General features: G+C 44.2%; 2 protein-coding genes across 2 annotated transcripts in view; one reads left to right on the top strand and one right to left on the bottom strand.

The window, feature by feature from the left end:
* LOC101739146 (probable G-protein coupled receptor CG31760) overlaps positions 1-27,630 on the bottom strand; it is an 87,477-nt gene that overhangs the window by 54,473 nt on the left and 5,374 nt on the right. The window lies entirely within an intron of this gene.
* LOC101742703 (3-oxoacyl-[acyl-carrier-protein] reductase FabG) lies at positions 12,230-13,593 on the top strand. Its single transcript, XM_004931752.5, has one exon. It carries the CDS (start codon positions 12,355-12,357, stop codon positions 13,135-13,137), a length of 783 nt encoding a protein of 260 aa, XP_004931809.1. The 5' UTR covers positions 12,230-12,354; the 3' UTR covers positions 13,138-13,593.

The raw sequence follows: 27,630 nt of genomic DNA, 5'->3' as shown, positions 1-27,630 counted from the left end.
TAACTATACTGAGACTTTAGAACTTGTATCTCAAGGTCGGTGGCGCGTCTACGTTGTAGATGTCTATGGGCTCCAGTAACCACTTAACATCATGCTGTGAGCTTGTCCACCCATCTAAGCAATAAATAAATAAAAAGATGAACTTGAATTTTTTTGGGTACGAGGGCTGCACTAAAAGTATCGGCAATGGAATATTTCCACTGTTCCTGTCATATTAAAATCTTTTTAATTGAAAACTCCTTGGTTTTAAAAATCGAATACCATTTATTTATTTAAAAAAAGATTCTCGGTCTTGTCACGAGGTTTTGTCAAACTTGTTTAGTCGTTGAGAAAATGGAATTGACTCGAGAAAATTCAAGAGCGATGATTTATTATGACTTTCGAAGTGGTTTAACACAAAAACAGTGTGTTGACCGGATGATTTCTGCATTTGGTGATGAAGCCCCATCCAAAACCACAATTTATCTCTGGTTTGCTGAGTTTCAACGTGGACGTGTCAAGCTCAGTGATGATCCCCGTCAAGGTCGTCTAAAAACTGCAGTCACCCAAGAAAACGTTGATGCTGTGCGTAAGCTGAATGAGGAAGATCGACATGTGACATACCGCGAAATTCAGGCAACTTTAGACATTGGCATGAGTCAAACACAAATAATCTTGCATGAACAATTAGGTGTAAAAAAGTTGTTTTCCCGATGGATACCGCATTCGCTCTGTGAAGAGCAAAAAGCGGCTCGCGTTACTTGGTGCGTCAGAACTCTCGAAAGATTCCACGCAGGATCCTCAAATGCTGTATACAACATTGTATCAGGTGACGAATCCTGGATATACGCGTACGAACCCGAAACAAAAAAACCAGTCACGAGTTTGGGTGTTCGAAAATGAGTTAAAGCCAACAAAAATTGTTCGTTCACGGAGTGTTTCAAAAAAAATGGTGGCCACGTTTGTCTCCAAAACCGGCCATGTTACGACTATTCCTCTTGAGAGACAAAGAACGGTTAATGCAGAATGGTATGCTAGCATTTGTTTGCCACAGGTCGTTTCTGAACTCCGTAAAGAGAACTGCAACCGCCCCATCATCCTCCATCACGACAATGCGAGTTCTCACACCGCGCACAGAACAAAAGAGTTTTTAGAGCAAGAAAACATAGAATTATTAGACCATCCGCCATACAGCCCCGACCTAAGCCCTAATGATTTCTATACTTTCCCTAAAATAAAGAATAAATTGCGTGGACAGAGATTTTCATCACCTGAAGAAGCTGTGGACGCCTACAAAACGGCCATTTTGGAGACCCCAACTTCCGAATGGAATGGTTGCTTCAATGATTGGTTCCATCGTATGGAAAAATGTGTCAAATTTCGCGGAGAATACTTCGAAAAGCAATAAATACATTTTTAAATAGTAATGTTGTGTCACTTCGTTAATTCCCGAAATTTTCAGTGCCGCCTAGGTATATCTAAACGATTTGGCATCTATACATTTTTCACACCCTTTGGCAAAGATGTTTATTTATGATGACAATAAAATTAGATGTAATTACGTAGATATAAGTAGATACATTTTTTGTATTATAACACTTAATCATAACACTTTCCGTATTTGATCTTACTTTAACTATCGTGGAATTTAATCGAACTGCGATCATAAAGATTTATTCCCTTTAATGGTATAAATTAATGCCTTTTTTTAATGATACTGAAAAACTTAACGTTCGAAATCTGAATTATTCTTCGAGATCTGGATGAAGTTCGACATTTTTAAAAGAAACTTTATTTACAAGTAACAATAAAGTGAATTTACTGCGCGTTCTCGCTCACAAATTGTGATCACGAGCGGCTAAAGTTCCAAAACATCTGTTTAATATTTCCTTCTCGAGTAATTTGTTCGCACCGACAAATTGCCTGTTTAGATCTTACATAGTGATGTTATTTTACAGAAAATATGTTTTATAATTTAATAGTTATGTAACAAAAACTTTGTGATGGTAGATGGATGTTAAATAATTTATAATTAACGTGCTTTTTAATAAAATTGTTAAATAATTCAAGGCAACATGTGGAAAAAGTCCTTAAAAAGGTCATGCCTCGCGCGTTGTTGTAAATTGCTCTAGATCAGCGGTTGACAAAATACGGCTCACGAGCCGCATGCGGCTCTTCGACTCCTCGGCTACGGCTTGTCCGACATGTTTAGTTCAGGCACGGAATATTACTTATTATCATGCCTTATAAAACACGATTAAACATTTTTGAAAGACAAGGCTAAATAAATAAATGTTAAAAAATTGTTATCTTCTATCTTCTATATATATACTTATATAGGTATATAAAAATGAATTGCTGTTCGTTAGTCTCGCTAAAACTTGAGAACGGCTGGACCGATTTGGCTAATTTTGGTCTTGAATTATTTGTGGAAGTCCAGAGAAGGTTTAAAAGGTAGATAAATATGAAAATGCTCGGAATTAAATAAAAAGAACAATTTTGTTTTTCCTTTGATGTTTTTTTTTTTTTTTTTTTATGATTGAAAGTTTACTGGTGGCCCGAAGGCCTTTCCAGTTTCACCAGGACAGGTGGGCGAGCAAAGGCTCAGCCAAGAGGGGTGGGATTTGCTAACAACTGCCCGAGCGCCTCCGAAGGAGACCTAACAACTCAAGAGCAATTGTTTCGCGAATGAATCTACTACCGGATCGGAATCGCGACCCGCTGAGAAGATCCGGCGAGAAACTCAGCGGGCTGATGCATGGGTTAGGTTGCACGTCGACCTCTTTGTCGAGTTCGACGAGTACGGTTACCGGGGTCCCTAAGCCTGCCCCTAGTATTAGAGCTGAAGGCATCTAATGCAAAGGTTATTGGATCTGATGGATCCGTAAGGACGTGTCTAGGGCGTCGACGGTGACTGGCTCCTGCATGATCAGGATTCGGGGAGTAGTCAGCGGCGGCAACGATAAGGCGATTATCATGACGCATAGCCTTATCGAAGTATCGTTCCGACGCTGACTTCATGTATTTCCGAATTGATTCGAGGCCCAGGTCGTCGTGTAGGTCAATGTTCCTCACGAACCACGGAGCCCCGACAGCTAACCTGCAAAAGCGGGATTGTAGGGATTGGAGGGTGTCTATGTGTGTGCGGGCCGCGTGAGCGAACACCACACTCGCGTAAGTCATGACGGGCCTTATGCAAGTTTTGTAAAGTGTCACCTTGTTCCGAAGGGACATTTTACTCCGCTTACAGATCATGGGGTAGAGTCTACCGAGAATAAACGCGGCACGGTCACGGACTGATTTTATATGCGGGCGGAATGTCATCGATGCATCCAGGGTAACGCCCAGGTACTTGACCTTCCTGGCCCAGGGTATGGGTTGTCTAAAGAGAGTAATCGGGGGTGTGAGATTCCTCCTCCTAATCCGGGAGGAAATCCGTGTGGAGCTTCCCCTCTGAAATAGCACCGCAGTACTTTTCGCTGGGTTGATGTCTATGCGCCATTTTCGGAACCACTGTCCTAGGGCTAGGGCTGCGCTCTGAAGCTTCTTCGCGATTAGGGACTTATTTCTACTAGAATAGTAAACAGTCGTGTCGTCGGCGAATAAAGCTAAATGGGTCGGCGGCGACCGGGGAATATCGTTGACGAATAAGCTAAATAGGAGGGGTGAGAGGACAGAGCCTTGCGGGACTCCAGCTGTGAGAGGTCGTGGGGAGGAGCGGGTTCCCTCGACTCGATATCGAAAAGAGCGGTTCGACAAGAAGTCCCGTATGATGAGCACGAGACTATCCGGCACGCCCATGTTGAATAGTTTGAAAATCAAACCATTGTGCCAGACTTTGTCGAACGCTTTTGCGACGTCGAAGAATAGAGCTCCCGTGTATAACGGTTTTGGTCGATTAAGCCCCACAAGAATGTGCTCCGTGAGCCGGTGCACCTGTTGAACGCATGAGTGATTTGTACGGAATCCGAATTGTTCATCGATAAGAATGCCCTTGGATGAGACGAAGTCTCTGAGGCGTTTGTAGAGCAGACGCTCATACAGTTTGCCTAGAGACATGAGGAGGCTAATCGGGCGGTAGCTCGTCGGATGATTTTTTGATTTACCGGGTTTATGTATGCCGATAACGTCCGCTTCTTTCCACACCGTGGGAAAGATACAGTTCGCCATAGCGGCATTGAAAATAGATGCCAACATCACGATGAGTTGGACGGGTAGAAGTTTAATAACGCGGTTGGATATACCGTCGGAACCGGGAGCCTTGCGAGGACGTAGGTCTTTGATCAAGTCTTTAACTTCCATCGGGGTGACGGGTGGTAACGCATCAGAGGGTGGCAAGGAGGCTCTGCGTTCTACCTCACTGTCTACTAATTCTACATGAACAGGGTCCACGGATTGAGTGCTGGGCGTGCACTGGGTTTGCAATGTATCGGCCAGCAGCTCTGCTTTTTCGTCATCATCGAACGCCGCGAGTCGGCCTGAGGGGCCTACGAGGGGGGGCATAGTTACTACCGTATCCGATTTGAGAGTACGAGCTAAGCGGTAGTAAGACCTTTGAGAGGGCGCGAGTCCTTCTAAGAAATCAGACCATCTGGCATCTCGGACTTCGGTGATGCGAGACTTTACGTCGCGTTGTAGGGCACGCATTCGAATACGATTTTCCGCGGTAGGATACCTATCGTACGCACGGATCGAGGCGTTCTTAGCTCTAAGGAGTTCCCTAATATCGTCGGGCAATTTGAAGCGGTGAAGGAAGTCCTCCGCTACAACTTGCTTCGATGACCTATCTAATGTCGAGGTGATGTGTGACGTTACGATGTCTATGGCTTCAGCGGTATCCTGAGGAGACGGGATAGAGTCCGGACTAAACGGAAGCGATGGTGGATCAGATTCAGCCAGGCTGATGCCCAGCGTGTGCCAATCCACCACAGTCCTCGTGACGGGAACGGAATCGGGAGCGCGACCGAGCTTCATAACGACGGGACGGTGGTCTGAATCTAACTCTGAAACTACTTCGATCGAGTGTAAGCGCAGAGTTACGTTTTTTAATAACGCTATGTCGAGTATATCCGGGCGATGCGCGATATTTAGCGGGTAGTGAGTCGGGGTTAGCGGAGCGACGATATCGAAGGCGAGATCGTCGACTAACGCGTCAAGCCGCCTGCCATTCGGGGTTGTGGTGTGTGAGTTCCACCTGATGTGTTTACAATTTAGGTCGCCCGCCAGAATGACAGAGCTCCCCATACCGAGCAGCGCCTCGATATCACTGCTTAGAACGATCTTATCCGGTGGAAGATAAACGGACGCGATAACGATCGGCGCGTGTCCCGTCAGTGAGATTCGGCACACTGATGCTTCGATATTAGCGAGCGAGGGAGGATCGAGCGGGACGCAATGCAGGGCTCTTCTATAGTAAATGACGGTACCACCACCACGGGCAGAGAGCCTGTCGTTCCTGACCATGTTATAGTTCGCGATTTTAGGGTCACGGCGCGCGGGCTTAAGTAGGGTCTCCTGCACTAAAAAGATATCAATTTGGTGGTCACGCAAAAAGTCAGAAACCTGATCACGTTGATTTGCGAGACCGTAAGCGTTAAAAAATCCTATCGTTACGGATAGGGGCTTTATTCTACTTATATACGCCATTGATTACCGGCGGAGTGAGGGGAGGACGTACGTATTTAATGACGCGTATACGTCGGCGTATTCCTGCACAACGGCGATAAAGTGTTGTGCAGTGGAGGCAGCGCGAATGGCGTCGCCCAAAGCGTTAACGCGCTCAAAGTTGATCGACTGAAAGAAGTCGATCGCTAAAGCGAGATTGTCGGACGCGGTCGGAGGGCAAGTCGCGGGAGAGGGACGAGTCGCGGGGGCGGGACGAATCGCGGAGGAGGGAGTTGTAGCCGTGTTCGTGTACGGCAGCGGTTTTGCCCAGGCCGAGACACTGGGCACCGCCGCCGGAACGAACGCTGGCTTAGCCTGCGACGCAGAGGGTGCCGAGGCTTTGATGTCTGGGCCGGAAGCTCGGAGGCGGTTTTGGCGGGCGACGCGGCGATTTATTTTAGGGGCTCGGGGGCAACCACGGTAATTCGCGGGGTGACCCTGTGTTCGACACAGGACGCAGCTAGGCGGTTCCGTCGCGGTTTTTTGGTCGCGAGCGCAGAGGGCCGTGGCGTGATCGCCCAAACACTTAACACATCGGGGGCGCGCGTGACAGTTACGGGAAGAGTGCCCGTACAATTGACAGTTATGGCACTGGCTAGGAGTGCCTTTTTTATGGGGGGCTTCGACAGCGATACCAGAGAGCCTACAGACGGTCTGTGTGTTAAAGATTTTCTTACCCTCGGGGGTAGGCTGGAGAGCGACTAGAACCATATTATATGGCTCCCTACCGCGACCGGTGTGCATACGGTGCACAGAATTCACTGGTAGGCCTTGTTCTAACAGGTCGGCTTTTACGAGCTCTACATCTAACTCTTTAGGGATTCCGCGTATTACAACGCGGAGTTCGCGCTCCTCCTGGAGCGTATACGTATGGAAACTTATACGCTCCTTACGGAGGTAGGAAGAGAGGGCCCTATGGTCGTCGGGTGTTTGAACCTTAATTTGAATGCCGTTCGCGAGGTTACGGGCATTCGTGAAATTTATATTTTTGGCCTTAAGGGCCAGGCAAACTCGATCCCAAGCTGCCTTCTCCTGAAGGATAACCGGGGGAGGGGTCTGGGTTTTATTTTGTGCCACCGGACGCGGCGACGGAGTGGCACGGGCTGGGGGCGCAACGGGAGTCTGAGGGCGGGGGCGCGACGCGTTCACGGCTTTGCTAATTTTAGCGGCCGCGGGAGCTCGAGACTCCGCGGCACGCTTCTTACCCTTCTGTACCAGGGTGAATCCATCCGTCGATGAGGCGGGGGCGAGGTCGACCTCCATGTCCGAGTCAGAGTCGGAGCACGAGGAGGCGGGTGCAGGCGACCTACGAGCAAGTGTAGGTGTTTTAGAGGGCGCGACGGAGGCCGCGGATGATCGCTCAGCTGAAACGATGGTCACGGCGGACGACGCAGCAGCTTTTCTCGCCAGTATAGGCGACACGGGAGCGGCAGGCACGACAGAGGCTGCGGTGCTCAATGCAGAAGCTCTGCACGCAGGTACAGGCGACGCAGGAGCAGCGAGCGCGGCGGAGTCCTCGAGAGGGCTCGCAGTGTGATTGGCCTTGAAGGCCAAAAACTCCGAGGCGAGCTGTGGGTGGCGAAGTCGGAGGAATTCCGCGAATACAGCGTCCATGATCGCTGAGTACCCAGGTGGGGCGGCCCCGGGTCTTGAAAACACTCGCCTTGCGGCGAGGCCCCAACTTCTCGGACCTGAGCGGTTCTATTGAACACAGGTGGCAATGCGACGCGATTACTACAGGACAAAGAAAAAGCACAACAAAACAGAAATTACGAAAAGAAACAAAACAAATAAATACTTGCAGGAAACCACTTTGTCGGCAGATGTACCACGAACACAGAAACAACAAAAGGAAACAAAACAAATAAAAACTTCCAGAAAGAGCACTTAGTCGGCAGATGTACCACAAACACAGGCCGCGCGAACAATGGCCGGGCTAACAAAAGCCGGGCGAACAAAGACCGGGCGATCGAGTGGACGATGAGCACGTCCGCACGTGACGGGTGCCTCTATCGGAATGACCTTTGATGTGTCCCCCGTCGGACGGATTCCTTTTGTTAGTTTTAAGTTAATTTAATACAAAAGTTTAGGTCTTTTATTTGTCGATTGAGGCACTACGAAGTCTGCCGGGTCAGCTAGTTTTATAATACATTTCTGCTGTGTTTTCTATATTTTGCTCTTTTGATTGACATGGTTACCGACCACTGCTCTAGACTTGTTGTTTATAAGTACTGTAACCCACAGCCCAGACAGCATAACTTAATTACTGCCACTCACCTCGAGACTTGAAGTCGAAGACTCAATTGTTTTATTGACGTCTGTCCCAGACCCTTCAAAACGGAAATCATGCCTTCATGAATGCTCCGCGGCATGAATAGACTGAATTAGGGTTCCTCACAGTGTTGTCTACCACGAGATTATATCGAATTATCGAATTAACAGTTTTCGAATGTTTAGTCCTCTAATCATAGTAACGGGATGCTTCGGAATGCACTAACACCTTTTTTTTTGCTCTTGTAAGCAGACGATCATACGGCCCACCTGATGGTGAGTTGTTACCGTCGCCCATGGACTTCAGCAATGCCAGGAGCAGAGCCAAGCTGCTGCCTACCGTTAAGTACTCTCTACAAGCCTCGTTTAAAGATGGATATGTCATAGCGCTCGGGAAACACCGTGGAGGGGAGCTCATTCCAAAGCCGGATGGTACGTAACAAAAAAGATCTCTGGAAACGCACTGTGGATGACCGCAGTGGTTCCAGGTAGTTCCATGGAGTAGGTTCCATGGATGAACTTTACTCCGGTGGCGGGCGGTGCGATGGTAAAAACGAGATGATGGTATCATCTCAAATAATTCGTCAGAGCACACCTCACACAGCCTGTTAGTCTTCAAAGTCTCCATGCATTATTCAAAACCCATTATTATGTAAATGCTTTTTACTCATGCAGGGTAAAACGTAAAAAGCAAACTCACTCGCTGCGTTACAGTCTAGCTCATTTACAATTCATTTTGAGGTATGAGTTCTGAAGAATTTTAAACTGTATCGTAGAATATGTGGTTTAAGTAAAGAAAAGGAGTTTACAATAAAATTTAATTCCAGTGCTGTTGCTTGAGATAAACAACACATTACGATAAATTGAATTTTACTTTTTAACTCAGTTTCATTAGCTTGAGTTTGACAATGGCAATACTCTTTAGATTACGACCTCGTGCTGGGTGTTTGACTCCGGTTTCCACTTAACACCAGGCAAGCCGTGAGCTCGTCTATCCTAGCTTACATCTAGTGGTATGTACTTATCATATTTTTTTATGCTCTACTTACGATAAGTTGGTAAATTATATTATACAAAACTTTTCATACGTTTTATGTTTGTCATTAAATATTAAGGACTTCCTCAAAAATCACTATTTCGCATCGTAGATCACTTGTTTAATTAATACGGAGCACGTTTCATTATTCGATGCTCACGTGCTGAATTCACTGTTGTTAAATCAATATTCCTAAAGCGAAAATCACTTACAAACGAAAACGGAAAAAATAACCAGAAATTGAGTACGAATCGTATTTTCCGCGCCGCGCCCCTAACTGAATTGGTTAGCGATTTGATTCTGCATGCGAGATAGTTAAGTTTTCGTATAACGGTTTGGTGTGTAATGTTTTGATGAACTACAGAGCTATTTAATTTTCAGGAATTTGTATAAGTAAAGACGCAAACAACGTTTGAACTTTAGGAGGCGACGATGCTAGTTTTTGTAGTGAAAACTTCTTTAGAATCGTTGTGATTTCAAACCGGATGCAACGGAAAAAACGACAGGTAAGAGACACAAATACAAAAGAATGAGACAGAAATATACATACTATTTAATACAGCGCCATCTGTGAGATTTTTTAATACTAACGTGTGTATGAAAGCTCTCGTAGTGAATTTTAATTTAGGATTATACGTGAAATTAAAATATCAATTCACAGAGGGCGCTACCTTACAATTATTTACTAATGACAAAATTTTAAGACGTTTAGGATAATTAGAAGTCGTCGTGGCCTAAAGGATAAGACGTCCGGTGCATTCGTGTTGAAGCGATGCACCGGTGTTCGAATCCCGCAGGCGGGTACCAATTTTTCTAATGAAATATGTACTCAACAAATGTTCACGATTGACTTCCACGGTGAAGGAATAACATCGTGTAATAAAAATCAAACCCGCAAAATTATAATTTGCGTAATTACTGGTGGTAGGACCTCTTGTGAGTCCGCGCGGATAGGTACCACCGCCCTGCTTATTTCTGCCGTGAAGCAGTAATGCGTTTCGGTTTGAAGGGTGGGGTAGCCGTTGTAACTATACTGAGACTTTAGAACTTGTATCTCAAGGTGGGTGGCGCGTCTACGTTGTAGATGTCTATGGGCTCCAGTAACCACTTAACATCAGGTGGGCTGTGCGCTCGTCCACCCATCTAAGCAATAAAAAAAAAAAAAAAAAAATTGTATTTTAATTTTGGAAGGTTTCACTTCTACCACGTGTGAATTGCACACATTTTGTTTTTTTTTCTTAAAAGACGTTGTGGACAATAGTATCGTTTTCAAAATTCCAAGGTGATTTATGAGTGTTCGATATTCTAAAATTGTTAACTGAAGCTTTTTAAAATAGTGTAACGAAATAGTCATGTGGCTAGAATTGTTGCAATGCTCAATGGGAAGGCATAAATTAAATAGACATGACCTTATTACTTAAGCTCTAGGTGATACCTTTTGAGACTAGAATTACCTTAAATTACATTAAATATTTGTATTTGCTACCTTCCAATTTCAAACCTTCAGAAGCCTTTCATAATATCGTACTAATTGAAAACTAAAACTCCAGACACGAGCTAAATACGCGCCGAGGAAATTTTTTAATTGTTCGCCCACATTAAATTTTTCAGGATTTTCCAACTTTAATTAAAAGCTTTTAGACTGAAAACACTTCTTGCCGCCAAGTTTTTTAAGTGAAAACACTTTTGGCGGTGACGAACATAATCCAAAGTTTCCTACGTTAATGAAAAGTCATTAAGGAAATAGTTCCGTTAAACGAGAAATTAACGAAATTTTTAACGAGATCAAACGCATAAAAATCCATTCTTAATGTCGTGCCGTCGGTCTGCATAAATGCGACTCTAAGCCAAAATAAAACTATAGATAAATTATCGATTTTGTAAAAATAATCATCTTTGTAATCGGCTTATACGATAGTGGATATCGTATTGTAAAAATTAAGGAATTTTCATCGCGTACTCCTAAAATTACTTACAGCAGCATCCTTCTCGTAGATTCATCGTAGCGACTCAATTTACTATACTGTCAGTACTAGAAACTTAAATATTTGGTTAGGAGCCTCTGGGTCTACGATTAATTTCGGTTCTCTCTCTGCTTTGTACCGTATGTTCCATGGCGAATGCTCTGAGGAATTGTTCGAGATGATACTGTCATCTTGTTTTTATTACCGCACCGGAGTAAAATGCATACTACCTAGAATGACTGCGTTGATCCGTAGTATGATTCGAGAATAATTTTTTATCTTATACCTTCCTGTATGAATTCCCTCTCACCGGTGTTTCCTGATCGTTATGACATGTCTTTCTTCAAACGAGGCTTGCAGAAAGTACCCAGCGGTAAGCAGCAGCTTGGTTGTACCTCTGACGTCCATGAGTGACGCCTGACAGTGAGTACTCGTCATCAGGTTGGCCGTATACTCGTCTGCTTGCAAGGACAATAAAAAAAAACGCTCCATCATTCGAAATTAGACCTTAACAATCTATCTTTTGTTGTTCTATTGGTATGGATATGGAATGGTACTTGTGCTTAAATTTCTTGTGTGTAATTTGTATCAATTGACCAAAGAATTTCAGAAACGCTTCCTATTGTACATTACTTAAATCTGTTTCGATTACGTCACCCTTAAGTCATATTATTTTTATTCATGGTTACATAACAACAAGTAATAACAAAGCTACCACTTAATGGAATCAAAGTCTATCCGAGATACTTGTAAACAAAAATGTGATGTTATCATGCTGACGACTATTCAATGTAATTAAAGTTTTCCGTAGTCACGAAGAACGTGCAACGTTAAAACAAAAAGTAAATAATAAATAGGGTGTTATCACAAAATTAAATGTATTCATTATCTCAAAAATTACTCAATATTTTTTTCAGATTGAATATCGATGAATGTACATTTAGAGTTTTATGTAATTAATAAATCTCTAATAATTATCCATCCGATATTTATAAACTTTTATAAGTAAGACTGCCTATTTATATACGATTTTTCCTTTGTTTGTGCGTCACTGGCCTGTAACACAAATTCAGTCAGAAGCCAGTGCTGGAATCTCTCAGCGAACGCTCTACATCAAATAAATTCGGATCTGAACACCAAGTATATCACCTACTACTAGCACCAGGATTAAAACTATCGCATATTTGCATCACGTAGCGAGAATACACCAGAATAATAATAATAAATGTTTTAAAATATCAAAATCGCGATTTATACTACTTATCTGAATGATAAATCAAATTTAAATTATTTTATTGTTTTTTTGCCCACTGTACCTATAGTTCTAGCGTAACTAAATTGGATAACATTATCTAATCGCACAACTCAGTATAAGTTACCTACATGGTTGAAATTTGTATTCAGTGTTCGAATTTGAAGAGGTGAACATCAAATTTAGACATGAGTTTCAAAGAAAAAGTGGTTGTTGTGACAGGATCTAGTTCTGGGATAGGAGCATCGATTGCTATACAGTTCGCAGCTGAAGGAGCTAAAGTGGTTATTGTTGGTAGAAATGAAGTGAAACTTAAAACAGTTTTCGAGCAATGCGAGAAACATGGAAACCAGACCTTGAGTGTCACAGCTGATATGAACAAGGACGAGGACATCAAGAGAATTGTAGATGAAACCATTAAGCGTTTCGGAAAAATTGATGTCTTAGTGAACAATGCTGGTATTGGGGCATCTGCAAGCATCCTAGCTGAGAATGCTTTGGAAATATTCGATAAGGTTATATCTACGAACCTCCGATCCGCCGTGTGTATAACAAACTTAGCTGCGCCCCATCTTGTGAAAACTAAAGGTAATATCATTAACATTTCTAGTATAGCAAGCTTGGGTGTGCTATCACCAAATAATTTTATTTACGGAGCATCAAAAGCCGGCTTGGATCACTTTACTAGATGCATAGCACTGGAATTAGCAGGAAAAGGAGTACGAGTCAATTCCGTGAACCCTGGACCTGTTAAAACAGATATAATATCTAATATGGGAGTATCAGAATCGTACCAAGAAAAGATTTGGAATATCATGAAGAAAGGAACGGCTCTTGACAGAATTGCTGAACCCGAGGAAATTGCTGATATTGTTTTGTTTTTAGCAAGTGACAAAGCTAGAAGTATTACGGGATCGATATATGTTTCTGATAATGGAGCCCTTTTGAAAGGTTTGATGCCTGCAGAATAAGCAGTTATATGATTCTTTTTTCATGATTCAACTACAATTACATGTATTATTTTAAGAATTTATTGTTCTACAGGTTTATGCAAATAATATACTGTATTATATTTTAGGTTTAATAAATGTTCCTATCTTTAAATTCAGATAGCTTTAGTATAATTTAATAAATGTAATAACATTTTAGCTGACTATTTTCTACGGTAATATAAATATATTTCACCTCTCATTGAATCTATAAAAACAATAAAGCAATTTCTTTGATGACTTTAGGAACGATGTATGCTACCCATCCCTATATACATAGTTTACTAAAAATATTATCTAGCTACCGTTCATAATTAATACAAGACAGAAATTTAAATAAAACCCGGAATCATTTAGTAATCTCCAATCAAGGAATCGCCTTAGATAATGGACGATAACATTATTGTGTAAAAAGATAAATAAATACAATTAATACTTGTTTTGACTACTTATTTAACCTTGAACGGTTGTCATTGTAATCGAACAAATATGAGACTATATTAAGCTTTTGAGTGATGTCGATCTGCAAAGAAAATGAAACTTGCATGTTAAGCTTTCTCTTTCTCTCTCTTTTTCTCCCTCTCTCTTTCTCTCTCTAACCTTAACGCTTTCCGTTCAGACTTTTTCAGATTTTGTCTCAGGAAATAGATGTGATTACTGTTTGGGAATGGTGCGATGAAATGCAAGTTACATCAATCAGACTTACGCTTGTTTGCTTAGTCACTAAACTAAGCTAACTATCTACATTCCCTCAATGATGCTATAGTTATTTTCTATCGTAAATATAATAAAGTAAGTTCGTCCTTAACAAGCCTTATATCGTCTACTTTTTTCAAAAGCGCTGGAACATAATCATAAAAGACAGGTTGATTAATAATAATTACTTACAATTTAAAATTGTTTTTTTCTCGAAATAATGGCTAAATTGTACTTACTGTTCTAGATGGATAGGTGAATTAGATAATAAGTAGTAGTAGATATAGTAGATAATAATATTATAGGAAACTATAAAATCGTTTGTCATAAATCGATTTCAAAGCTACAGAAACTGCACTCTTTTTAATTATTTTAAAAATAAAACTGTTTTATTTTTATAATTATAATTTTTAATAGAATCATGATTTTTTTTTTTTTTTTATGTTTGAGAGATTACTGGTGGCCCGAAGGCCTTTCCAGTTTCACCAGGACAGGTGGGCGAGCAAAGGCTCAGCCAGGAGGGGTGGGATTTGCTAACAGCTGCCCGAGCGCCTCCGAAGGAGACCTAACAACTCAAGAGCAATTGCTTCGCGTATGAATCTACTACCGGATCGGAATCGCGACCCGCTGAGAAGATCCGGCGAGAAACTCAGCGGGCTGATGCATGGGCTAGGTTGCACGTCGACCTCTTTGTCGAGTTCGACGAGTACGGTTACTGGGGTCCCTAAGCCTGCTCCTAGTATTAGAGCTGAAGGCATCTAATGCAGAGGTTATTGGATCTGATGGATCCGTAAGGACGTGTCTAGGGCGTCGACGGTGACTGGCTCCTGCATGATCAGGGTTCGGTGAGTAGTCAGCGGCGGCAACGATAAGGCGATTATCATGACGCATAGCCTTATCGAAGTACCGTTCCGACGCTGACTTCATGTATTTCTGGATTGATTCAAGGCCCAGGTCGTCGTGTAGGTCAACGTTCCTCGCGAACCACGGAGCCCCGACGGCTAACCTGCAAAAGCGGGATTGTAGGGATTGGAGGGTGTCTATGTGTGTGCGGGCCGCGTGAGCGAACACCACACTCGCGTAAGTCATGATGGGCCTTATGCAAGTTTTGTAAAGTGTCACCTTGTTCCGAAGGGACATTTTACTCCGCTTACAGATCATGGGATAGAGTCTGCCGAGAATGAATGCGGCACGGTCGCGGACTGTTTTTATGTGTGGGCGGAATGTCATGGATGCATCCAGGGTGACTCCCAGGTACTTAACCTTCCTGACCCAGGGTATAGGTTGGCCGAAGAGGGTGATCGGGGGAGTGATATTTCTCCTCCTAATGCGGGAGGAAATAAGCGGTGAGTTTCCCCTTTGAAATAACACTGCTGTGCTTTTCGCCGGGTTGATGTCTATGCGCCATTTTCGGAACCACTGTCCGAGGGCTAACGCTGCGCTCTGGAGTTTACTCGCGATTAGGGACTTGTTTCTACTTGAGTAGTAAACGGTTGTGTCGTCAGCGAATAAGGCTAGCTGGGTCGGCGGCGACCGGGGAATATCATTAATAAATAAACTAAATATGAGCGGTGAGAGAACGGAGCCTTGCGGCACTCCAGCCGTGAGTGGTCGCGGGGAGGAGCGGGTTCCCTCTACTCGATATCGAAAAGAGCGGTTCGACAAGAAGTCCCGTATGATGAGCACGAGACTATCCGGCACGCCCATGTTGAATAGTTTGAAAATCAAACCGTTGTGCCAGACTTTGTCGAACGCTTTTGCGACGTCGAAGAAGAGAGCTCCCGTGTATAACGGTTTTGGTCGATTAAGTCCCACAAGAATGTGCTCCATGAGGCGGTGCACCTGTTGTACGCATGAGTGATTTGCACGGAATCCGAATTGTTCATCGATGAGAATGCCCTTGGATGAGACGAAGTCTCTGAGGCGTTTGTAGAGCAGACGCTCATACAGTTTGCCTAGAGACATGAGGAGGCTAATCGGGCGGTAACTCGTCGGATTATTTTTTGGTTTACCGGGTTTGTGTATGCCGATAACGTTCGCTTCTTTCCACACCGTGGGAAAGATACAGTTAGCCATAGCGGCATTGAAAATAGATGCCAACATCACGATGAGTTGTACGGGTAAAAGTTTAATAACGCGGTTAGATATACCGTCGGAACCGGGAGCCTTGCGAGGACGTAGGTCTTTGATCAGGTCTTTAACTTCCACTGAGGTGACGGGCGGTAACGCGTGCAATTCTACATGAACAGGGTCCGCGGATTGAATGCTGGGCATGCACTGGGCTTGCAATGTATCGGCCAGCAGCTCTGCTTTTTCGTCATCATCGAACGCCGCGAGTCGGCCTGAGGGGCCTACGAGGGGGGGGCATAGTTACTACCGTATCCGATTTGAGAGTACGAGCTAAGCGGTAGTAAGAGCTTTGAGAGGGCGCGAGTCCTTCTAAGAAATCAGACCATCTGGCATCTCGGACTTCGGTGATGCGAGACTTTACGTCGCGTTGTAGGGCACGCATTCGAATACGATTTTCCGCGGTAGGATACCTATCGTACGCACGGATCGAGGCGTTCTTAGCTCTAAGGAGTTCCCTAATATCGTCGGGCAATTTGAAGCGGTGAAGGAAGTCCTCCGCTACAACTTGCTTCGATGACCTATCTAATGTAGAGGTGATGTGTGACGTTACGATGTCTATGGCTTCAGCGGTATCCTGAGGAGACGGGATAGAGTCCGGACTAAACGGAAGCGATGGTGAATCAGATTCAGCCAGGCTGATGCCCAGCGTGTGCCAATCCACCACAGTCCTCGTGACGGGAACGGAATCGGGAGCGCGACCGAGCTTCATAATGACGGGACGATGGTCTGAATCTAACTCTGAAACTACTTCAATCGAATGTAAGCGCAGAGTTACGTTTTTTAATAACGCTATGTCGAGTATATCCGGGCGATGCGAGATATTTAGCGGGTAGTGACTCGGGGTCAGCGGAGCGACGATATCGAAGCCGAGATCATCGACTAACGCGTCGAGGCGCCTGCCATTAGGGGTTGAGGTGTGAGAGTTCCACCTGACGTGTTTACAATTTAGGTCACCCGCCAGAATGACAGAGCTTTCCATGCCGAGCAGCGCCTCAATATCACTACTTAGAACAATTTTATCCGGTGGAAGATAAACGGACGCGATAACGATCGGCGCGTGTCCAGTCAGTGAGATTCGGCATACTGATGCTTCGATGTTAGAAAGCGCGGGGGGGTCGAGTGGGACGCAATGCAGGGCTCTTCTATAGTAAATGACGGTACCACCACCACGAGCAGTGAGCCTGTCGTTCCTAACCATGTTATAGTTCGCGATTTTAGGGTCGCGGCGCGCGGGCTTAAGCAGGGTCTCCTGCACCAAAAAGATGTCAATTTGATGGTCACGCAAAAAATCACAAACCTGATCACGTTGATTTGCGAGACCGTAAGCGTTAAAAAATCCTATCGTTACGGATAGGGGCTTGATTCTACTTATGTACGCCATTGATTACCGGCGGAGTGAGGGGAGGACGTACGTATTTAACGACGCGTATACGTCAGCGTATTCTTGCACAACGGCGATGAAGTGTTGTGCAGTGGAGGCGGCGCGAATGGCGTCGCCCAAAGCATTAACGCGATCAAAGTTGATCGACTGAAAAAAGTCGATCGCTAGAGCGAGATTGTCGGACGCGGTTGGAGGGCAGGTCGCGGGGGAGGGACGAGTCGCGGGGGAGGGACGAGTCGCGGGGGAGGGACGTATCGCGGGGGAGATAGTTGTAGCCGTGTTCGTGTACGGCAACGGTTTAGCCCAGGCCGAGACGCTGGGCACCGACGCGGGCACGAAATCAGGCTTAGCCTTCGGCACAGAGGGTGCCGTGGCTTTGATGTCTGGGCCGAAAGCTCGGAGGCGGTTTTGACGGGCGACGCGGCGATTTATTTTCGGGGCTCGGGGGCAACCACGGTAATTCGCGGGGTGACCCTGTGTTCGGCACAGGACGCAGCTAGGCGGTTCCGTAGCGGATTTTTGATCGCGAGTGCAAAGGCTCGTGGCATGATCGCCCAAACACTTGACGCATCGGGAGCGCGCGTGACAATTACGGGAAGAGTGCCCGTACAACTGACAGTTATGGCATTGGCTCGGAGTGCCTTTTTTATGGGGGGTTTCGACGGTTATTCCGGAAAGCCTACAGACTGTTCGTACGTTGAAAATTTGCTTGCCCTCGGGGGTAGGCTGGAGAGCGACGAGAACCATATTGTATGGCTCCCTCCCGCGTCCTGTGTGCATGCGGTGCACGGAATTGACCGGCAGACCTTGTTCTAGAAGGTCGGCCTTGACGAGATTGGCATCTAATTCCTTTGGGATGCCGCGTATGACCGCGCGAAGTTCACGCTCCTCCTGAAGCATATAAGTGTGGAAACTTATACGCTCCTTTCGGAGGTAGCTTGAGAGGGCCCTATGGTCGTCGGGTGTCGTTATCTTAATTTGAATCCCGTTCGCGAGGTTACGGGCGCTGATAAAATTAATTTTTTTGGCCTGAAGGGCCAGGGAAACTCGGTCCCAAGCTGCCTTCTCTTGAAGGATTACCGGGGGAGGGGTCTGAGTTTTATTTTGTGCCACTGGACGCGGCGACGGTGTGACACGGGCAGGGGGAGCGACGGGAGTCGGAGGGCGAGGGCGCGACGCGTTCGCGGCTTTACTAATTTTAGCGGCCGCGGGAGCTCGGGACTCCGCAACGCGCTTCTTACCCTTTTGTACCAGGGTGAATCCATCCGTCGATGAGGCGGGGGCGAGGTCGACTTCCATATCCGAGTCAGAGTCGGAGGACGAGGAGGCAGCAGGCTCGGGAGCAGGCGACCTACGGGCAGATGCAGGACGTCCGTCGGACCCTACGGAACCCGCGGATGATCGCGCCAGGGGAGCGGCGGCCACGGCGGACGACGCAGCAGTTTTACCCACTAGTATAGGCGACGCGGGAGCGGCAGGCATGGCGGACGCTGCGGTGTACGACGCGGGAGCGACGAGCACGGCGGAATCCGCGAGAGGGCTCACGGCGTGATCGGCCTTGAAAGCCAGAAACTCAGAAGTGAGCTTTGGGTGGCGAAGTCGGAGGAATTCTGTAAATAAAGCTTCCATGATGTCTGACCCAGGTGGGGCTGTCCCGGGTCTTAAACACACTCGCCTTGCGGCGAGGTCCCAACTTCTCGGTACTTAGCGGTTCGATTGAACACAGGTGGCGATGCGGCACAATTACTGCAGGAAAAAGAAAGAACAACAAAAAAAAAGGAAACCACAAAAATAAACCAAAACAAAACAAACACTTCCAGGAACACACTTTGTCGGCAGATGTGCCACGAACAAAAGCCGGGTGAACAAAGGCCGGGCTAACAATAAAACCAGGCGAACAATGGCCGGGCGATTAAGTGGTCGATGAGCACGTCCGCAGGCGGCGGGTGCTTCTGTCGGACTGATGATTTATGTACATAACATGTCGATGTGACGACGAAAGGTCCGGTCACCGTCCTCGTCGAACCAGTCGTTTGCGACGAAGGGCTCGACGAGTGAATTAAGTCATAGACACAGCCCACTGAGTTTCTCGCCGGATCTTCTCAGTGGGTCGCGTTTCCGATCCGGTGGTAGATTCTGCGCTCACCCCGATAGAAGTTAAAGACTTGATCAAAGACCTACGTCCTCGCAAGGCTCCCGGTTCCGACGGTATATCTAACCGCGTTATTAAACTTCTACCCGTCCAACTCATCGTGATGTTGGCATCTATTTTCAATGCCGCTATGGCGAACTGTATCTTTCCCGCGGTGTGGAAAGAAGCGGACGTTATCGGCATACATAAACCCGGTAAACCAAAAAATCATCCGACGAGCTACCGCCCGATTAGCCTCCTCATGTCTCTAGGCAAACTGTATGAGCGTCTGCTCTACAAACGCCTCAGAGACTTCGTCTCATCCAAGGGCATTCTCATCGATGAACAATTCGGATTCCGTACAAATCACTCATGCGTTCAACAGGTGCACCGCCTCACGGAGCACATTCTTGTGGGGCTTAATCGACCAAAACCGTTATACACGGGAGCTCTCTTCTTCGACGTCGCAAAAGCGTTCGACAAAGTCTGGCACAACGGTTTGATTTTCAAACTATTCAACATGGGCGTGCCGGATAGTCTCGTGCTCATCATACGGGACTTCTTGTCGAACCGCTCTTTTCGATATCGAGTCGAGGGAACCCGCTCCTCCCCACGACCTCTTACAGCTGGAGTCCCGCAAGGCTCTGTCCTCTCACCACTCCTATTTAGCTTATTCGTCAACGATATTCCCCGGTCGCCGCCGACCCATTTAGCTTTATTCGCCGACGACACGACTGTTTACTATTCTAGTAGAAATAAGTCCCTAATCGCGAAGAAGCTTCAGAGCGCAGCCCTAGCCCTAGGACAGTGGTTCCGAAAATGGCGCATAGACATCAACCCAGCGAAAAGTACTGCGGTGCTATTTCAGAGGGGAAGCTCCACACGGATTTCCTCCTGCATTAGGAGGAGGAATCTCACACCCCCGATTACTCTCTTTAGTCAACCCATACCCTGGGCCAGGAAGGTCAAGTACCTGGGCGTTACACTGGATGCATCGATGACATTCCGCCCGCATATAAAATCAGTCCGTGACCGTGCCGCGTTTATTCTCGGTAGACTCTACCCCATGATCTGTAAGCGGAGTAAAATGTCCCTTCGGAACAAAGTGACACTTTACAAAACTTGCATTAGGCCCGTCATGACTTACGCGAGTGTGGTGTTCGCTCACGCGGCCCGCACACACATAGACACCCTCCAATCCCTACAATCCCGCTTTTGCAGGTTAGCTGTCGGGGCTCCGTGGTTCGTGAGGAACGTTGACCTACACGACGACCTGGGCCTCGAATCAATTCGGAAATACATGAAGTCAGCGTCGGAACGATACTTCGATAAGGCTATGCGTCATGATAATCGCCTTATCGTTGCCGCCGCTGACTACTCCCCGAATCCTGATCATGCAGGAGCCAGTCACCGTCGACGCCCTAGACACGTCCTTACGGATCCATCAGATCCAATAACCTTTGCATTAGATGCCTTCAGCTCTAATACTAGGGTCAGGCTTAGGGACCCCGGTAACCGTACTCGTCGAACTCGACAAAGAGATCGACGTGCAACCTAACCCATGCATCAGCCCGCTGAGTTTCTCGCCGGATCTTCTCAGCGGGTCGCGATTCCGATCCGGTAGTAGATTCATTCGCGAAACAATTGCTCTTGAGTTGTTAGGTCTCCTTCGGAGGCGCTCGGGCAGTTGTTAGCAAATCCCACCCCTCTTGGCTGAGCCTTTGCTCGCCCACCTGTCCTGGTGAAACTGGAAAGGCCTTCGGGCCACCAGTAAACTTTCAATCATAAAAAAAAAAAAAAAAAAGGTTCTGCGAAGTACTGCTCTTGCTAGGGCCAGTGTTAGCAACACTACCGGTTTGAGCCCCGTGAGCTCACCTACACGTCAACGAGAAGCTAAAATAGCCTCTCAAGGCTATCAGCATAGGTAGAAAAAAAAAAGACGAAAGGTTAAATTAATTAAATGGTACGTTAATGTCTGGACTATTGGAAAGCACCTAAGCTGTTAAACGTAAAACTCGAGTTACCCACAAATAACTCCTAGTGACATTTCAGAACATTATTTGTACGGACTTTAGTTGTAGTAAAAATACTGCCGTCCGACGGCGGATAAGAGAGTAAGTTATATCTTTGACCCAGACGACGGGACAGAAAACAACCGCCGCTACCCCAAACAAGCCCTCTCGGATCCTTTCGATCTGCTCTCGGTATTTTAGGCGACTTTAGTTCTTTGGTCTTATCGAACTCGAGAATTCGACGTGCAACTTAGCATACAATCCATTGAGTGCAACTTAATCCATAACATACAATCCATTGAGTTTTAAGCCGGATCTTCTCAGTGGGTCGTGATTCCAATCCGGTGATAGATTCAGCGGAGTATTGCTCTTACTAGAGCCACCAAAGCATCGCATATTCGTATTTATACATAAAAAACAAAAGCATTATAGCATATAATTCTGTAATAAACGATTTTTTTTACAAGGGCAATATTGTAGACCACGGAATAGATAAATAAGGTAAATAAAGATAAGATAAATAACCTTATTTATCTATTCCGTGTTGTAGACAGACGAGCATACGGCTCACCTGATGGTGAGTGGTTACCGTCGCCCATGGACTTGAGCGATTCCAGGGGCAGAGCCAAGCCGCTGCCTACCTTTAAGTACTCTCCACAAGCCTCGTTTGAAGAAGGACAAGTCAAAGCGCTCGGGAAACACCGTGGAGGGGAACTCATTCCAAAGCCGGATGGTATGTGGCAAAAAAAATCTCTGGAAACGCACTGTGGATGAACGCGGTGGCTCCAGGTAGTATTGTCATAAATAAATATGCAATTACTTTCTTCCATAAGCGCCACTACAGTTTACAATAACTAGTTTAAAAAAAGTAATTCTATTGAAAAAACAAGGTTTTTGATTATTGCGGGAAAAATATTGCCAGCATCAAAACCTTTAACGTATTAAGTAAACATTTTAAGTATATAAATAAAACATATCAATAAATAATTTTAAGTATTACCATTAATCAATCGATTTTAAACGATTATAAGAACATAAAATAACATCAAAGACTTAAACATTGGACTTTAATTTGTAACAATACTTGAGACCTTAGAACTTAACCGAAGAACTCTCTTGGACTCTCTTGGACATAAAGTGCTTATGAAATGATTATGTCAGGTATAGGCGCGAAGATATGGGGGAATTAATGTCCCTTTTTTTTCTTCCCTACTTATGCCGATAGCCTTGAGAGGCTATTTCAGCTTCTTCTTGACGTGTACGTGAGCTCACGGGGCTCAAACCGGGTGTGTTGCTAACACTGGCCGTAGCAAGAGCAGTGCTTCGCAGAATTTACCACCGCGACCCACTGAGAAGATCCGGCAAGAAACTCAGTGGACTGTGTCTATGGGTTAATTCACTCGTCGAGCCCTTCATCGCAAGCGACGGGTTCGACAAGGATGGTGACCGGGTAATGTCACTGCTACCTCTCATTCACTTGTGCTGTTCTCTAAAACAGAAATCACAAAGTAAATTGACAGTAGATCATACGGCCGACTTGATGCTTACCGATACTCATAGACATAAGCAACACTAAGGACACTGCTGACTTGCGATAACTTTTTGTAAAACTCATTGGAAAAAGGATATGTTAATGTTCCGGGAAGCACCATACAAAGGAATTTGGTCCTGAGCCGGATGGTACTTGGAAAAAAATTCAGTGTGTTTTAAAGCCCATCACGCTTTCGTTGTTGACAAACATGACCAGCAGTGAGAGGTCAACGTGTAGATGCTACTTTGTTGGGATGCTACGTATTGTTGTAAAATATTACTCATTATAAAACTCGTCAACTCACGGTTTTTTATTGAAAATTGGTCAAATTCCTATTCTGTTTAATATACGTTACTAGCGACCCGCCCTCGCTTCGCTTCGGAAACTGTAATTTATTATTGATTTCTCCACTATTTAATGGATGTTATTATACATATAAAACTTCCTCTTCAATCACTCTATCTATTAAAAAAACTGCATCAAAATCCGTTGCATAGTTTTAAAGATTTAAGCATACATAGGGATATAGGGACAGAGAAAGCGCCTTTGTTTTATACTATGTAGTTATGTTAGTTCTTGAACGTTTCGACAACGATATATCTGGCAACGATTAGAGGAGGTACTGGTGGTAGGACGTCTTGTGAGTCCGCACGTGTATGTACCACCACCCTGCCTATTTATGCTGTGAAATAGTAATGTGTTACGGTTTGAAGGGTGGGACAGCCGTCGTAACTATACTGAGACCTTAGAACGCATATTTCAACGTGAATGGCGGTATTTAGATTGTAGATTTCTATGGGCTCCAGTAACTATATAACACTAGGTGGACTGTGATCTCGTTCACCCATTAAAGCAATAAAAAAAACGAGAGTCAAAAAAGTTATAACTTTTGATGTATACATCAATATTAATTTCATTTCACTTCTCTGCCACATTATCGGTGATTGTGTATTGGTACTGATCATGGTACTTTCTGTTAATGAAAAAACGCACTTATTATTAGCTGTCAGTAACAGAATAACATGATAGTCAAAAGTTTTGCATTGTTAGTCGACTTGAGCGGAATACTTGGGGTATTCAACCGACATCACGGCATGTACCTACGTGTGTTTAACTTTAACTTGAAGGGTGCTAAAGACTACGATCCTTAGTATAAGGTGCGTTTGAATACCTGTCTTAAACATTTCCTTTTGATACACGGCTGGTTGACAGGCGGGTTGAATAAACGACATAATTGGCTGGTTCTCTCACATTACCTTTGAAACCGAGATGGGTATAGAATAATCTTCTTGATAATCATTTTAATTTGCTTTATGTTATTGAAAATGTTCTTAAAGTCACTAGGTTTCTCTAATAAATTTACGAAGATGAAAAAAAAATCGGTGGAATGTTCTTCTAAAGGAATAGTTCCTGCATTGAATTTTCATACTAATTCAGCAATATATTATTAGTACTATTCATAATAATTACCACCAGTAATTACACAAATTATAATTTTTGCTCATATGATTTTTATTATACAATGTAATTCCTTCGTCGAGAAAGTCATTCGTGAATATATTATGTTTTAATGAAAATATAGTACCCGCCTGCGAGATTCGAACTACGTACGGCACAGTCGCATCGTTCCATACAAGTATACCTGACGTCTTAGCCTTTGGGGTACGATGTCTACACGCACGAACTCCCTGTCCACTTTACGTTTTTAACAGATTGTTAATCTATCAACACCATTGCTTTAATATGTTGCAGTGTAAGAGTTTTATAAAATCTTCGACAGTTGTTACTCCTTGAAATAAATAAAACACCCATGTAAATAATTAATGCCACCCCTGTAAACACAGAATGTGGATATTTAATATATATACAGTATCTTAGAGTTCCAATGACGCTAAGTACAATGGAGATCTCAACAAAGACACCTTCTAATGATTCGGACGCTAATAATCCCTCCGTGACCGCTATTCTAGTATATGTCAGAGGTCACGTATCGATTTTAGGAACTTTATTTTCGATTCGCTAAGACCATTTACCCGTTATTAAGCTGTTATCCTATCCCATACACACTACAATGAAAATATCGCTAGCCGCCTTGTCTTTATACACTTCGAACAATAAAGTATTATTGGCTCGCGCTGGAATTAGGCAGAAATGTGGCGGAGTTGAAATATCTCAAGCCAAGATGAGAATGAAATCAATGAACGAAGGTTGCTGACATAGCCCGTAGAATTAGTGAACTGAAGTGGCAATGGGCCGGCCACGTAGCACGAAGAGAGGACGGTCGATGGGGCAGAAAGATCCTGGAGTGGCGACCACGTACTGGCAAGCGCAGTGTGGGACGGCCACCTACTAGATGGACCGACGACCTAGTAAAAAGCGCTGGGTCTCGTTGGATGCAGGTGGCAATGAACCGGTCGCACTGGAAATCTATTGGAGAGGCCTATGTTCAGCAGTGGACGGCGATAGGCTGAAATGATGATGATGATGATGATGAAGATGAAGTGACAAGATGGCGTTTTGTAGTCTTTGCACTTGCAACTCGGTGATACTCGAAGGCGACTACGTAAGAAACCGCCAATTTCTTGTCATTGTTAATGTAAAGGAAAAATATCCTAGATGAGTCTTTAATGATTAAGTTTACCAATATGTAAACGTATCGTCCGGAATTGCTTTATTTTCAACGTTGTACTAATTTAGTTTATCTGATACGATAATTGCCCAGAAATCGATTTAAAGATTTTATTAAAACTTACAACAATATATCTCGTTGTGATAAATAAACATGCCAGAATTAAAACTATATTCAATATAGAAAATCTTTTTATTAATTAATTTTAATAAATGTACATACAGTCCACAAAATAACAGTTTTTGATTAGGTTGTTCTCTCATTCTCACCGATACCTTTGGAAAATTATACTGAATGCGGCGTAGGAATATGGTTACGACTTCCCTTCCGATAAAGCAGATGATAATACTGTAATGGCGCCCAGCCAAAAACTAGGAAGAGTTGTAGTCGAGAAATGGTCAACTAACAACCGCGGTAGTTGAGAGTTTACGACATGGACAGAATAAGAATAGGCCGTTGTACCGAATACACCGATTATGTTCACTATAAACAATCAAATACAATTTGTCCATGACAAAGCGGCGTTAACACGAATGTTTCCATTATTGTTTATGTGCCTCTAGTAGAATCAACTAAAATGGACGTTGGCGAGTAAGCACGGCTCAGCACTTTAGGATGTTTTGATTAGTTTGTTTATTCTGTACGTTTGTTTTGCTTAGAAAGTCGATTTTTCCTGGTCAGTCGATGTTACGCAATAACAATTAGTGTAGACTGTTCGCAGCAGTTTATTAAGTATTTATACGATTTCATTATTTTTTTATTGCTTAGATGGGTGGACGAGCTCACAGCCCACCTGGTGTTAAGTGGATACTGGAGCCCATAGACATCTATAACGTAAATGTGCCACCCACCTTGAGATATAAGTTCTAAGGTCTCAAGTATAATTACAACGGCTACCCCACCCTTCAAACCGAAACGCATTACTGCTTCACGGCAGAAATAGGCGAGGTGGTGGTACCTACCCGCGCGGACTCACAAGAGGTCCTACCACCAGTAATTACGCAAATTATAATTTTGCGGCGATTTGAGAATACCGTTTTATTACTTTTTTTTCTTTTTTTTTCAGCTTTTACTTTTTTCAGTTTTCATAAGCAAACGTGTTCACGACACACACGTTACTAGAGCCCAAAAGCTGTACTGTGTTCACGTGATGTCGAAGTCTGAGTTCCATTGTTCTAAGGCTCTTGTAAGCTTCAAACTGGAACGCGCGAACTTTTCGTGGCATAGATAAAGGAGTCATTTGATATCCGTGAGAGCCCACCATTCCCATTCCACTACCTCCAATCATCCAATATTGACAGGGCCCGTGCCAATTCCTGGCATACGCCACGAATTACAATTTAAATACATCATTATTCTACACAGATTTCAGGAATTGTTCCAAAGCTAAAAATTAAAGGGCGAACATAAAGCCTAAAATTTATATAAACTTCATTCTTTTATTTCTCTTGTTCCATAACATTTCAGTGGCTTGTATAACACAAGCTTAGATGTCCATTGAGCCGTTGAATATTTAATTATTAGCTCCGTTAGATCCTTGTACCTATTAAATATTGTTCAGAGCACCGTATATTTGAATATTCGCAATAAGTATAGTAACACATGCCTAATAATATCAGTCTCAGCGTGAATGCTGTGGGTGTTAACAATATTGAATTTTACTGTTTATGATTAGCAGACGTGACCTTTGTTGATTTAAATTTTTGAATGTTTGACCCGACATTTTTAACAAAGGTTGATTCCGGCCGGGTACCGTAGCCGGCCGAACTTGGACATCAATAACGTTCACTAGCCACTAAGCAGCTGGATGTTCCGATTTATTCATTTATATTAAATAAATCATAATTATAAAAAAAATTTAGTTTTAAGTTTAATAATATCTATTTTACTGTTTGGTGGGATCTCGACACGTATTTTTTTTTTATTGCCCTTGTAAGCAGACGAGCATACGGCCCACCTGATGGT

This window comes from Bombyx mori, chromosome 3, assembly GCF_030269925.1.
Source record: "Bombyx mori chromosome 3, ASM3026992v2".
Classification (NCBI taxonomy): domain Eukaryota; kingdom Metazoa; phylum Arthropoda; class Insecta; order Lepidoptera; family Bombycidae; genus Bombyx; species Bombyx mori.
This window is presented reverse-complemented; position numbering and strand designations above follow the sequence as displayed.